Raw genomic sequence first — 13,730 nt, 5'->3', positions numbered from 1 at the left:
TGCTGTTTCCATTTTCCTTGTCTTTTGAGAAAGCCAGAAAATAAATTCCTAGTCAAAGTTGCCTGTCATGTTTGCAGCACTTTCTGAGTGTTGCTGCGTGATTGGGAGCTGTCCATCAGCAGGCAGAGAACTTGCAGTTTACTTAAGAAACTGCATGTGCGACAAAGGCAGCTGCCAGCAGTGTGGTGGTCTGTGTGAATAGAGGGAGGGAAGGCAATTAGGGGGCTGTGTAACTGGGGCTTTTTACTTGTCAAACTGGAGGCTCATTGCTTTTGTTAGCGCCATGTAAAGGGAAATGGCAGGGTTTTGTTTTGGTATTAAGGGCCTTAAAGATTGCTGCCTGACACTTACACAGGAAGGCCAGATAAGTCCAGAAAGAGTCTGCCACGGAGCAGTATTTTAAAAAAGAAAATGAAGAATTCTTACTTTTTTGTTATCCTTAAGCCCTTCCAGCCCTTATTTTTGTTGAATTTTTTTTTTTTGGGGGGGGGAGGCAAGGGGTTATTAACTTGGCCCGTGCATTAAGGTCGCTTAAAGAAAGATCTACGTCATAAACAGTCCTGTGGGGTTGGAGATAAACAGTCCGGCAATCAGTGCAGCAAATCTCCTTTAGGTTAGGTGTCCTGCCGCTAGAGAGAGCAAACCTTTGCCACTGGTCTTGTTTCCAGTGGGACAGGTGTGAGATGTTGTCTTACCTGCGTGCAAATTGGAGCCGTACATTTGATTTTGAGGAGGGTGAATGATTTAACACTTGGGGGGTGAAAAGGACCAGAAAGGGATTGTGGATGGGTTTTGTCCTCTGGACTTCTGCTCTCTGGCTTAACCCCTCCTTGAGCAGCACCCTCCTGCCCCCCCTGCTGCATGTAAGAGATGATTTCAGGCCTGTGATGTCTCAGGGTCTCAACTCAAATTAAGTTAAACCCACACAAATGTACCCAGCCCTGGATCCTATGAGAGCCCCGGGAAAAGTAAGTTGGGTTTTTGGAATTCCCCCGTGCATCCCTTTGCCTCCCCTCCCCTCTCCTCTCCTTTCTTCCCCTCTCCTCTTCTTCTTCCTCCTCCTCCTGCTCTTTCTGGGGACAGCTCACAAAATTCATCAGCCAAGGAAGGAGTTGGTCAAAGGTCCGACTCTTGCAATGCCAGTGAGCGCAGGAAGCCTCGATTCTCCTGCTTCCAGGGAGGTCAGTTGAAAATCTTTCAGGCAAAGTCTCCTACTCTGGAAGGAAGAGAGGTTGCGTACGAGTGGCAGGCAAGGCCCTGCAAAGTGTCACTTCCGTGTCACCGTGACAAGAAAATATACTTTCCTCCTCCCTCCCCCTCTCCCGTCGCAGCCCTCTCCCTAAGAAATTTGTTATGAGGGATTTGACAATCTTGCAGATAAAGTGCCTGCCTACCGCATCCGGTTGATCATTTCCCTCATGGCTGACCGTAATTTCTTTGCTACTCTTAGCGGCAGCTCTGTCCCTGCTGCCCAAGGTAACGGGTGAGGGAGGGGGCCTTTTCTTAGGTGCCCTGAGCTGGCTGGGGAAAATGGGCCTTCCCCCTTCCTTCATGGATTCTGCGGTATTAAAGAACAGGAACTAGAAGGAGTTTTTAATTTTTTTTTTTTTTTTTAATCCGCAACCAGCTGAATTAGATTACCGGTGGTTTTTTAATTTTTAGAAATTTCATAGGGATGGGTGTGCAGGGGGGGAAGAATTAGCTAAGTAATTATAGGCATCGTGAGTGGAGAACTTGGAGCATTTTGAGTGTATCTGGCCACAAATCTGGAGCCTTCTCCATCTTTTAAGATGCTTTTTTTCAGCTCTTTAAGTGAGCGGTATAAAAGGAGGGGAAGCCGGGAGGAGAGAGAAAAGTGAGAAAAGCCAGGAGGGAGGAAGAAAAAAAAAAAAGCTGGCCCAGGCCCATCTTGAAGGTACAGAGAAAGTTTTTTCAGAGGTGGAGAGAAGGAAAAGCGGAGCTGTTATGTACCCTAGGGATGCAGTCCTAGTGGGGATGGAGGATTTGAGTGGTAAGGGGGGCACAGTGGCCTCCGGGGTCTCTCTCTTGCAGCAGTTGGGCGGTTGGCACCTCAATTTGAATTGCTGGGTGAGTAGCGGGGTGTGTGTGTGTGTGTCTCCATGCACATGGTCTTGACCATTTATTAAACTTGTGCTTTCTTTTCTTAATAATTTTTTTTTTTAATTCAAAAAAATTGGCCGGCGGGGGGGAGGAAGAAACCAGAAGAAGAACTGGTCAGCTCAGGCTGAGTCCTTGCCCCGTGTCCTTTTCACAACAGCTTTTTTGGAGAGGGAGAGAAAGGGTTAAGAAAAGATGGGGAGGAGAGAGTCTGACTTGCACAGCCCTCCTTCCAGTCTGGCAGGCGAGCTGGAGTCTGGAAAGCAGTGGTGGGTCTTGGGATCGCTTCGTTGTTTCCCTTCACCCACCAGAGTGGGCTCCACTGGGAGAGAGGAGGGAAAATGGCCTGCCTCACAGAGGTGCTCGCTTGCAAAGCTCAGGGAGGTCTTGAGCTCCCGGTCTCGCACGGTGGCAGGGCTGCTGCAAACTGTGTGTTTGGCTGTCACATCGAACGCTCACTTGCTGTTGCTGTCTTTGGTTGTATTCATTTTCCATCTCCAGATGTAGATGTCGACCTTTCTGGCTTCTGGTGATTGCTTGTGGTGTCTGTATTTCCTGAACTTAATAAAACAGTGCATTTTGGAAACCCAAGCACACGGGACTGCTGGACAGCTCGCTGTGCTCTGGTATTGGGGAAGGAGGTCCTGTTCCAGTCCGGACCGGGGTGAGGACATTGTCCTCTTCTGTGGTCAAGTCATATCATTTGCCTAAAGCAGGAAAGGAATTCTCTTTCTTTTGGAGGCAATTCCTTCATTACCTTTATGATGACTTTTATTATTTGTTGTTGAATGTCCAAGAAATACTTGCAGTGATTGACCAGTTCAGATACAGTCCGAGGAGAAGGAATGAAATATATCATGGACTGCGAGAATCCATGTTTTCAAAATTGTGAATTAAGTCCTACATGTCGTACTAAACATGGATTAAAGCCCAGAGTGGCAGGTGATGCTTTAAAGTTGAGTGCAAACAAGGCCAGGTGTGAAGTCTAACTAGTTGTGTTCAGCTTTCTAGTTCATTCTGAGACTATGGAAACTATCAAGACTTGTGGGAAAGAGAGTGCAGACTGGTTGCCGTGGATTTCACACCCAGCACCAGCCCCTTGCAAGGTTTCTGAGGGGCCCCAGACCCTTGTTGAGTGAAATAGCTTTGGGTTACTTACTAGCTGTCCTGCTGCTTTGGGAAGATAAACCTCCATTCTTGACATCTTCTGAGAAGGGAGTTGCTTTCAAAGGGTGAATTCCGAACTCCAGTGATACAGATATCATGATCTTTGTATTGTTACGACAGGCTGCTGCATCTGCATTTTCTGGAAGCAACAGGGCCTGCAACCTTGGATTCTTAGGGAAAACTCCCCTTGGTGGTTTGGAGTTGGTGGGATCCCGGCTGAGCTATGTGATGGAATTCTTTCCCTCTGCAGTGGAATGTGATGAAATCCTGACATGCCCTCCAGATTACATATATCTGCACACATTCGAGGATTCTTAAAAATTGAACTTTGCCTGAGTCATTCCTTCCTGACCTTGAACTTGCAATGGCCATGTTTGGCCCTGCTGGCGACACTGTCATCTTTCCAGAGCATAGGTGCCTTTAAAGGACGCCCATGTTTGGGGTACTACTCGCAGGCGGAAGGCAGCAGTAGAGTGCAGTTTGCTCACCTCTCGCTGAATCCCAGGGTTTCTGCTTTTGCGCTTTTGGGCCCCATGAGTGAAATGTCCCTTCCTCCTCTTGGTTTACCCTCTCTTGTCTAGGGAGAAAATGTGCTTCATCTCGGAAGGAAATAGCTGTTTCTTGAACTTTTGTCAGGCTCCATGGAGCAGGCATGATTTCCAAACATAGACTAAGATTGAAAAGTTAGGCCCAGGGTTCAGGAGAACAACAAAAGACATTTTAGCAGCTGTTCTCACACGTCAGTTTGGAAGGTAGTGTTGGATTTTGCTTACTACTTCTTTATTGAACTCTGGGGATATAAGAACTGTTACCCACTTAAAATTTTTTCCCAGTCAAAATTGGTGATTTCCTTTCCACCGTACTGAGGAATCTCTAGGTTTGGGGTTGTTGTGTTTGCTGGGAGTGTGAGGGGGCGGGCAGCGACTGGAAATTGTTATTATTAAAAGTTGTTTCAGTTTGGGCTTTTGGAGTTCATTTGGAATAGGTTAGGTTTATCCCTGGCTCTGTTTTGAAGATCAGATCTCCTAGAAACAGCTGTACCCTCTTACCCAGTTCCCAAACATTTTCTGCAAACCCGGATGCTCAACAAGATTGATTATGCTAACACTAATCATTTAATACCCAAGTAGTAGAGAAATATTTGGAGGGAGGGAGGAGGTTGCAGATTCCTGGGAAATTACTTAGGGGTGAAGTAGCTGGTCCTTCATCTCCGTGCCTGACAGAGGATGGGGACAGACAGTGGACCCTGTGGTGCCTGTGGTACCTCTTGCTGACCTCTGGGCTGAGGTTTTGATGCAGAGCCATGCTGTTAGAGAGAGGCCGGCAGGAAGGAAGCTCTGGAAACCTGGTTGGTCAGGGGTGAAACTTTACCAGTGGGCCTCGCCTTAAGCTCACAAGTGTTTTAAGACTTAGTTGGGGGAGGCACAATGGATGCTTTCTTTTTATTAGAAAATAAATGAGAATGAGTGGAAATAAATTATGTTTAATGAACTTAACTGGAAGTAATTGTTCAAGAGCCTGTGAGAGCACAGCTCGGCTGCTTCGGGCCTTGGCTACTGTCTGCACAGAGCTGAGCAGCTGGAGTGTGTCTTTATTTTCTAGGCTCGAATGACCCCTTATGTGCCCACCCAGCACCTCCAGCCCTGCTCCACCTCCTTGGTGAGGATTTAGAAAAGGTCCTTATGAGGAGCTAAACTTGACCTTCTAGGCCCTCATCGCTTGGTGGTCTGCTTGGCATGTTCCCAGCTGGGTGCCCATGTTATAGAACCCATTGCCCCCAACCCAAGAACTTAAGAGGGTTCGAGTTAGTTCTCCATATATGCGTGTGCGTGAGAATTTGGATGAAAACCGCACATTTGCCCTGTCCCTGCCTGCCCGGTCAGTCATCTCCTTGGGAGGAGACCGTTCGTGCCCGTGTGAGCCCATGAGAAACAGTCTGCAGAACTCCCAGAAGGCAGGCTCCCGGGTCGCGAAGGTGGAACCTAGGGACCTGGCATGGTGGGCACTGTCTCCAGCACCTGGTGGCCAGAGCAGGCTGAGAGCCACCACGGCTGGGGACGTTTCATTTCTGCATCTCACGGCAGATCTCTTTTCCCACCTTCTTTCTTCAAGTGAAAACCCCACACCTGGAGAAAGCCTCCCTCTTATCTATTATTTTCAGCAGTAGTGCTGTGGCCACTGATAGACTCTTGTCCAAGAAAAAATGCCCCACTAGGCAGAGTGTGGGGGGAGCCCGCCTTAGGTGTCTGGTAGTGAGGAGAGGAACGGGGAGGCAGCCCTGTTGTGAGGGAGCCCATCTGGGGCTGGGGAGGAGGCCCCTGCCAGCCTTTTCCCACCTCTGGCAGGGTGTTGGGCCGGGGTGGAGACAATACCTGGTACAGGTTACTTGCATGCCCCCCTGTGGTCCTTCGGTGACTGGGGTTTGCTCAGCACTGGGGTTCAACCCCAGTGTTGTAGGAGGGCTACCTTGGCCGAGTGTTCCGCCACCCTCTGTCACAGAGCTTGGCCAAACAGGAGCAGTGGTGTCACCACAGGGTTGTTGATGACTGAGAAGCAGCACCCCTCCTGGCTTACCCCCAGCCCCTCCTCTTCCCCAGCCTCCGTGGCTGCAGTGACGTGAGGCATCTATTAACATTTTACTGGTCGCCATTGGCCTCGGTGCTGCCATAATGGACGGCATCTGGAAAAACGCAAGGATAAGCTATAAACCCATGTTTTATGAAAACCAGAGTGAGTGGTGGCCCTTCCCGTAGCCCTTGCCAGCCCCTCGTAATTCAAGACCACTGAAGACCTTCCCTGTCCACCGAGGAGGGCAGAAGGCTGACAAATGCTCCTCTGTGTGGCTTTTGTTTTATTGTGCTGGGCTCCAAGGCGCTTTCTGGCCCCATTTTTCTTGTGCAGAAAGAGAGAGCAAAGTGTGGGGGTGCTGAGGAGGGGCCGGGAGAGGCCTCGCAGCAACGGCTCTACTTGTTTCCAGTGTCTTGATTAATCGGCTGTGGAGGTGAAAGGCAAGCTCTCATCCCTTCAGGTTGCCCCTAGTTAGAGGAGGTTGAGGGGCTGGGGTTAGAGGGGCTGGCGCAGGGATGGAGAAGTGCCTTCATCAATCTTTTACTTGCCAAGTTCCAGTTTCTAAGTAGCGTTTGGACGGGTGTGTGGGCGCTGGGCGACCAGGGTGGCATGGCCAAGTTGCAGAACACTACACTTAAGGGTCCTCGAAAGGTCAAAGGTCAGCCATAGGGGCAGCCCCTCCACACCCCCCACTGTAGTTCTGTGAATACTCCAGTGGAAAGGCTTTGTGTGCTTTGAGGGCCGTTAAAGGACCTTTTCTTCATGACTTAACTATTCAGTGCTCAGAACCCATGGAGCTCAATGAAACAGAGCAGGGGAGGGCTTGGCTTTGGAAATAGCGGTCGTTCCAGGTAGAAAGCAGAAAGCCCCGCTAATTTGAAGTCAGGTGAGGATTCTTGGCTTCTTTTAAATAGATATTGTTTGCTTCTCTTAATGAGTTCAGTTTTTTTCTTTAGTTTCTTGTAAGCCCAGAACTGACCACATACAGAGTTTTTATTATCAGAATCCTGCTGGGTCCTGATACTTGCCTGTTTGTATTTGGGAAACAGAAACTTCCCATTAAATATCTTAACTCCTTCCCCCTGTGCTCCTCCACAACCACCCGATGCTGTAAAAAAATCCCAGCTAAAAATAATCAGTGAACCATGGCCAGGGTGTGCCTGGAGGGATTGGGAAGTCCTGATCTGCTCCCGAAGTTGGATTTGGGAGGTGTGGTGGGCAGGGGACATTGTTGGTTGAAACTGGGGTAGGCCCAGAGGGAGTCACTAGGGGGTTTGAGGACTGCTTCCCACTCAGAGCCCTGGAGCATCTGCGTCCAATTGGAAAGCTCGTCCCTGGCTGATCTCATGGGGTGCCTCTCACTGCAACAGCATGGCAGCCAACCCCATTCCACTTGGGCAGCTGCAGTTGCAAGATGTGGAGGCAGGCAGGTGGGGCTGCATGGCTTGGAAATGCCATCTCGCAAGAATGTGACCTGGGAGACACTTACTGTATGAGACTAATGGCAAACGCCAGCCGCTCCATAGTCTTGTCACGAGGTTACATAGAATAAATATGTCACACGCTCAACACGGAGGCTGGTCCACAGCCCTGGTTCCCTGAAGCAGGGGCCACCCTGAACTGGGCTGGGCTGGCCCTTTGGGTCTGGCAGTTGGTCAGTCCCTTGGCTACCCTCAGACCTTCCATACGGGGCCTGAAGCGGTGAGCTCCCTCGGCGAGTGTGTGGTGCTGCTGGCCTTGGTGTACGTGGGCAGCTGTGGAGCGTGTCAGGAGAATTTGTTTTCCTGCCTCAGGGATTCATGATTTTCCTCACTCTGAAAGGGTTAAATACTAGAAACTTGGGCATTTCCTGGCTGGCTTGTGTACACCCAGGTGGTTTTGAAGGCATATTGAAGTTAAGGCACCAAGTTTGGTGTTGCAATTGTTCGCATGCACGCTGTTACCCACCCCGCCACGTGGGCACCCCAGTACCAGCCCCTGACTTAGCTTCTGTGCTGTGCGTCTGGGGGGTTGTCTGTGTCCCTCCCCAGCAAAGTCCCTTTTCACGTGAATTTTCTTAGGGAGGGGGAACCGGTTTTGAACACAGTACTTCAGACCTCTTTTAAGAAGTAGAAGCTGTTCAAAGGGAAAGGGAACGCTGGAGGGACATCTTGCTATTTGAATTTTTTGTTTTATTTATATTAGCTCTGACTTCTTCAAGGTCCTCACCCAGGTTCTCAGAGGACTTGGCCATCTCCAAGTATCTTTTCTTTTTTGGTCTGTCTTTTCAAAAATACCTCAGCTCCTCTTTGACAATCTTGTTCATTGGCATAGTAAAGCAATGATTTTTCTCACAAGAGATGTGATATATTTACTAAATATTACATTTTTAGGAAGGGCGTGTGACTGAGGAAGGGGATCTGCAGGTCGTCCACATTGTCCTGAGCAACCTTACCTTTGAAATAAGGGGTGCTGTCCTTGGCTGCATTTTATCCTCCTGTGAATTTAATTACAAGACTAGAGGGACAGCTGACCTCATGGCCACTCACGAACATTCCATTGGTTTTTTTAATGGCAGCTTAGCTGTGGGCCAGGCACTGTGCTAAGCACCTCACATACATGGTCTCATTTAACTTTTTGCAACAACCTCTCAGGTAGACACTATTCTCTTCTGCACTATCGAGGGACAGAAGTGAAGTCCTGAGAGGTCACGTCACTCACTGCTCCACTGGTCTCACAGCCAGACCAGTGGAGCAGAATTTACACCTGGGTCTTCCTTGAGTTCACAGCCCATAATTTTGGGCCCTGTGTAAATTCAGTGGGCTCTGAAAGCATTTTAAAGGCACTGATCTAACTGTGCTGGTGTCTGTAGGACACTGGGCTGAACGGTTCCTGAAGGTCCATCCAGCTTGATCCCCGACTTCTAAGGATGCTGTGTGCGCAGAGCCTGCCTTTCCCCGAAGCCGGTCTGCGAGTGGCCCTGTCCTCCTCTTCTGCCACTTCATTTGCAGTTTGGTGGCTCTCAAGTGTTTCTGAGGTAGATGGTGCTCACCGCTCCCACGGGAGGCAGAGTTCTAGAAGGCACCATCCTTCCTTAAGCAACCTGGTGGGGCTAAGAAAGACACATACCAACCCCTGCAGCGGGCAGGACATGAGGTGGAAAGAGAGAACTGTGGGGTCTGAGGCTAGAGAGACACAGGCCTTTGCAGGATGAAAATCCTCCCATCATGAAAGCCATCCGGGTAAGTTGGGTGGAGCCCCAGATGGTCCCTGGCCTTGGCAGAAATGACCACAGAACTCTCCCTTCTTGCTTGGGAACAGTTGTGGTTATGCCGTGAAGGGGGACTGTGCCCCAGTAGGACTCTCATCATTTCTCCCCAAGCCAGGAGCACCTAGTCCCTGCCCACCCCTCTGCACACCTACCCTTCCATCACGCTGTCGCGATTTGAATGGACAGGAAAAAGCTAGTCGGCTAGGCTCAGGCATGCCGAGTCGTGCGGGGCCCCTGGCAGCCGCCCCGGAGCTCAGACCTCGTTAGAATTGCTTTCATACATGTATTCAAGAAGAAGGGGGAGACTTAAATTTTAAATCCCCCCCATACTTCCCTGTTGCCAAAAGATGTGGTCTTCATCTTCTTCTGTACAAGTGGGAAGAGACAGTTGCTCCACATTTCCCATTAGTCCTGTTGGAAAGGCGGCTTGGGACTTGTGCTTTTGTATTGCAGTGTCACCAGGGGGCTCCTCCCTAGCAGTGACATTAATAACCAGCCACCACGATTAATAGCCTGACCTTGGGCGAGGTCCTGTGCCTGCGCTCCCTGTGGGTTCTCTAGACCTGGGGCTTGGCTCACCATTAGAACTCGCACCCCTTAGTCTCTGCTTGCCTGTATCCCTGTGGTTCCCTGGCCTGCGGCTTCTCTCTCTTGGCTGGAAGAGCCACCACGGTGTTCCACAGCAGCCTGAGCGCAGACTCCCTGGGCCAGGTTCCCCTTGAGATCGCCCAGCCTGGGATCTGGATTTGTGGAAGGCTTCCCGAGAGCTGCCTGTCTCCGGCCTGCTGGGCAGCTGCTGACTCTCCCGCCCACCAGCCTCTTCTCCCTGCATGGTGGGCTTCCTCTGCTTCCTGAGCAGTCCCCCACCCCCAAGTGGCAGTCTTCCCTCCTGGGGGGGTGCTGTTTTCCGTGGTGGGGTCACTATTTTTCTACACTTAAACTGTCTTGGACCCACTTGCTTTCTTTCATGTCAGTAGCTTCCTATCTTTCCAACCAAATAGGAAACTTCTAGAAGACAACCACAGTCATTTCCCTTTCCTTCTGGTGTCCACTGCCTCTGTCTGTCTCTGTCCGTCTCTTTAAAGTACTAGGGTTTGAACACAAGGGCCCTGGAGCACTGAGCCACGTCCCTTTTTAATTTTTGAAACAGGGTCTCTCAAGTTTGAGGCTAGCCTTGAACTCATGATCCTCCTGCCTCAGCCTCCTGAGACTCTGGAATTGCAGCATGTGCCAGTGCACCCAGCGTATGTCTGTCTCTCTACCTCCTTCCACTGCTCTTTTCCCAACAACACCCAGCATGCTGTGGGGACTAATCTGTTCATTTCTTCTCCAGTTGTTCTGTTTCCCTAAAGGGCCTCTCAGCACCTCCAGATGCTACCAGTGGCCTGGACGCCGGGGCCCTTTGCTTGGTTCTCACCACCCAGCCCTGACCTTCCTAGCTGCTCCTTCTGCTTTGATGGCTTTTAACTCAATTGTTTTGATTGCAAAATGGTAGCCAGGCTTCTGTGAGTCCCTCGGTTTATAGGAGTCGCCGATGCAGGTTATGTGGAGGTGCTTTTTCCGTTGTTCCTTCTGATTCATCTGGTGAGACCACATCAGTCTTTCTAACACACCTCCGCCAAGGTGCACTGTGTTTGTTCTTCCTGTATCCTATGCCTTCCCCACCCTTTCTTTAAAAAAAAAAAAAAAGACCAGCAGAAATCTGCTGAGAACTGGCTGCTCCGGTCCCTGAGCTCAAGAGGCGCTAGTGGGCAGCCTGGCACCTGACTTCTTCTTTTAATGCAGTTCCTTTTCCTTGATGTTAATGCAAGTTGCGCCTTCCTAAAAGTAATAAAAGGAAATGAAGACACGTTCTGAAATGAAACTTGACTCTAATCCATTCATCATCTAATACTAGCCTCTTTATCTTCGCTGGTACCTAATCTGGTTAAATGTCCCTGTTGTAGGATTTTAGTGAAAATCCTCTATTGGGAATAGGGTTTTTTGCAATTGGATTACTCTCAGTAAATGGCCCAGTAGTTCGCTTGTTTCAGCTTAATTTTTTCTTTGTGATCTTGCTGGGCTGAGTTATAGCCTGGCGTAGAGGAGGGAGTGGACTCGCGTGGGGAGGGGAAGCCGAGAGTGAGCGGCGGAAGCCTGCGGATGCACCTAGAAACGTGTTTTAAATGCTCTTCTTTCTTTTTCTTTCCCCCGTTTCTCCCTTCTGAGCCACCCTGCCCACACGCAAAAATGCTTGTACTTTGTTTGCTAGAGCTGCCCATTTCTAAAATTCATACCTTTTATTAGCCCAATTCATCATCATCCAGTTAATTTATTAGTGGTCCCTGATGACTTCCTAATGAAACTCCTAATGAATCAGCGCTGCTGTAATCTGCATAAAATATGCAGGTGCTTGCCAGGCAGTTTAGAGCTTTCTGGTAAAGTTCACACTCCCACCCAGAGCCCAAGTGGGAGCTTTTCATCCTGCGATCTGTAAAGACTGTAGCGTGCCCGCTGTTTCCAGGGCAGGGAGGGGTGGGGAGGCAGGGAGGCCAGCTGGGAGGATCTGGGTCCCTGCCCAGCCTGCCTGCCTCCCAGAGCCCTGCCGTGGGAGCTTGGGTGGGAGGCTCCCCCGCGTGCAGGACCACAGTCGGCCTGGGAGATGAAAGCCCCCACTTCCGACTCACCTTGCGGTGGGAACCGTGCAGGCTCTTGGGGTGGTGACGGAGAAAACGCTTTAAAAGCCAGGCTCAGTGGGGAGGTGAAAACCCAAGCAGACCAACACAGAGGCCGGCTTAAAACTTATTTTTAAATGGATGGGGGAGGTGGGGGGCAGGCAGAGTTGAGTGCATCTCACAAAACTGAGGTGCGGGGGCATTGCAGGGGGACCGGCCCGGGCGGCGCGATGTGTCACTCTCTGCTCTCTCCCTCCCACAGTCGAACAAAGTGCCGGTGGTGCAGCACCCTCACCATGTCCACCCGCTCACGCCTCTCATCACCTATAGCAACGAACACTTCACCCCGGGAAACCCGCCTCCACACTTACCAGCCGACGTAGACCCCAAAACAGGTAGGCCACAGGCTGCACGCCAGGGCAGGGGGCGCCCAGGAGGCCTGTGGAGGGGACTGGGTGGGGTGGGGTTGGGGTGGAGGGGGGCCCCGGTTCCCTCTTGTGAACTGAACAGGAAGCTCTCAGGAGGGCCCCCTGACCCTCTGGACAAGCCCATTTGCAGGGATACAGCCCAGAGTGACTCCAGAGTCCCTGCCTCTCTTTCAAGAGAGGCTCACAACTCCAACAACAAGAGTCCCAACAGACTTGGGCGTGGGAGTGGTGTTGGCCTCCTGCACAGTTCTGGGAGGGAGGACACGTGGCTTGTAGGCCACAGTTCTCTTGGTGACCAAGAGACTCCAGTTTCTGGACAGACTTGCAGGCGCAACCTCAGAAGACCACTGAGTTCTTTGCTGATTCAGCTGGACTCTTCTCCCCTGCTGTATTGTGGGTATTACCAAGCCCATTTTACAGATGTGAAAACTTACGTCCGGGAAGGGTTCTTTTTTCCCTCACAGGACAAGCTGCAGGGTCTCAGGCAGCAGCTGCCACGTTATCCTCCATTCTTGCCACTCAGCCCTTTCCTTATTCTGGTGGTCACTGACTACTTTTTTTCTTTTTTCATTTTTTGGTTCCAGGGATTGAACCCAGGGGCACCTAAGCCCGGAGCCACATCCCCAGCCCTTTTTAATTTTTTTTTTTTGGAGATGGGGTCTTGCCAAGTTGCTGAGGCTGATTTTGAACTTGCAGTCCTCTCGTCTCAGCCTCCCGAGTTGCTAGGATCGCAGGCTGCGCCACCACACCCAGCTTGCTGACTGTTTTTTTTCCCTCAGGGGAAAGGGCAAGAAGGCAGGGTTCCTTGGAGCCCTCTAAGGAACAAGATTCATCAAAGATCTTGATGCCACAGCTGCCAGGGGGACAGCCATGGGAGAACGGCTAAGGCCAGGGAGCCGCTGGCAGGCTGGACAGCATGCTGCTGGCTGGGGTACCTCTTCCCAGCTAGCCAGTTGTAGGAGTGGACTTAAAATGGTCGTCCCACCTCATTGTCAGAGCGAGCAGTCGGTGTGGGGTTGAGGGAGGCTGCCTGGCCAGGCGAACTTCACTGGCCCTGAAAGAAGCCACATGAGTGGGTTTTCACTCCCTTCTGAGCCCGCTTTGTGCTGGTGCAGGACCCAGCCTGGCACTTGCATGACTGGAGGGGACTGCCAGCCGGCCCCAGGCTCTGCGAGTGAATGGCAGCGTCAGCGTCTTATTTAAATAATGGTAGTACAGGGAATAGCTTTTAAATGGTTATCGTAAAACATATGATTAACGTCCGTGGACTGTTTACTTTTCTTCTGTGAACATTGTTTCAAGTGTGCAAATGGCTCGGTGTAGGGTCCAAGCCCAGTTAATGTCTGAGAGAAAGCAGTGTCTGCATGGCAGCGTCACCCAGGAGACTTCATTCACAGATTAAAAGCTGCAGGAATGAAGTTTTTTAAAAAATGAAATAGTTTTTAATCCGTGAACACACAGCTCTTTCCGGGGCCGTTCTGGTGTGATGCCGCAGATGTGTGATGGTGTGGCTGTGCACTTGGTTCCTGCTCAGCCGGGCAGGAG

General features: G+C 50.7%; 1 protein-coding gene across 1 annotated transcript in view; it reads left to right on the top strand.

Annotated features, from left to right (window-relative positions):
- Positions 1–13,730, top strand: part of TCF7L2 (transcription factor 7 like 2) — a gene marked incomplete at its 5' end in the record, with an annotated part of 181,670 nt that overhangs the window by 145,582 nt on the left and 22,358 nt on the right. The window contains 1 exon segment of the mRNA XM_079137515.1: positions 12,020–12,152. Within this exon segment, the coding sequence (XP_078993641.1) occupies positions 12,020–12,152 (133 nt within the window).

Source organism: Sciurus vulgaris, assembly GCF_902686455.1.
Source record: "Sciurus vulgaris genome assembly, chromosome: 4".
Taxonomy (NCBI): Eukaryota; Metazoa; Chordata; class Mammalia; order Rodentia; family Sciuridae; genus Sciurus; species Sciurus vulgaris.
Note: the sequence above shows the minus strand (reverse complement) of the source record. Positions and strands in the feature narration are given on the sequence as shown.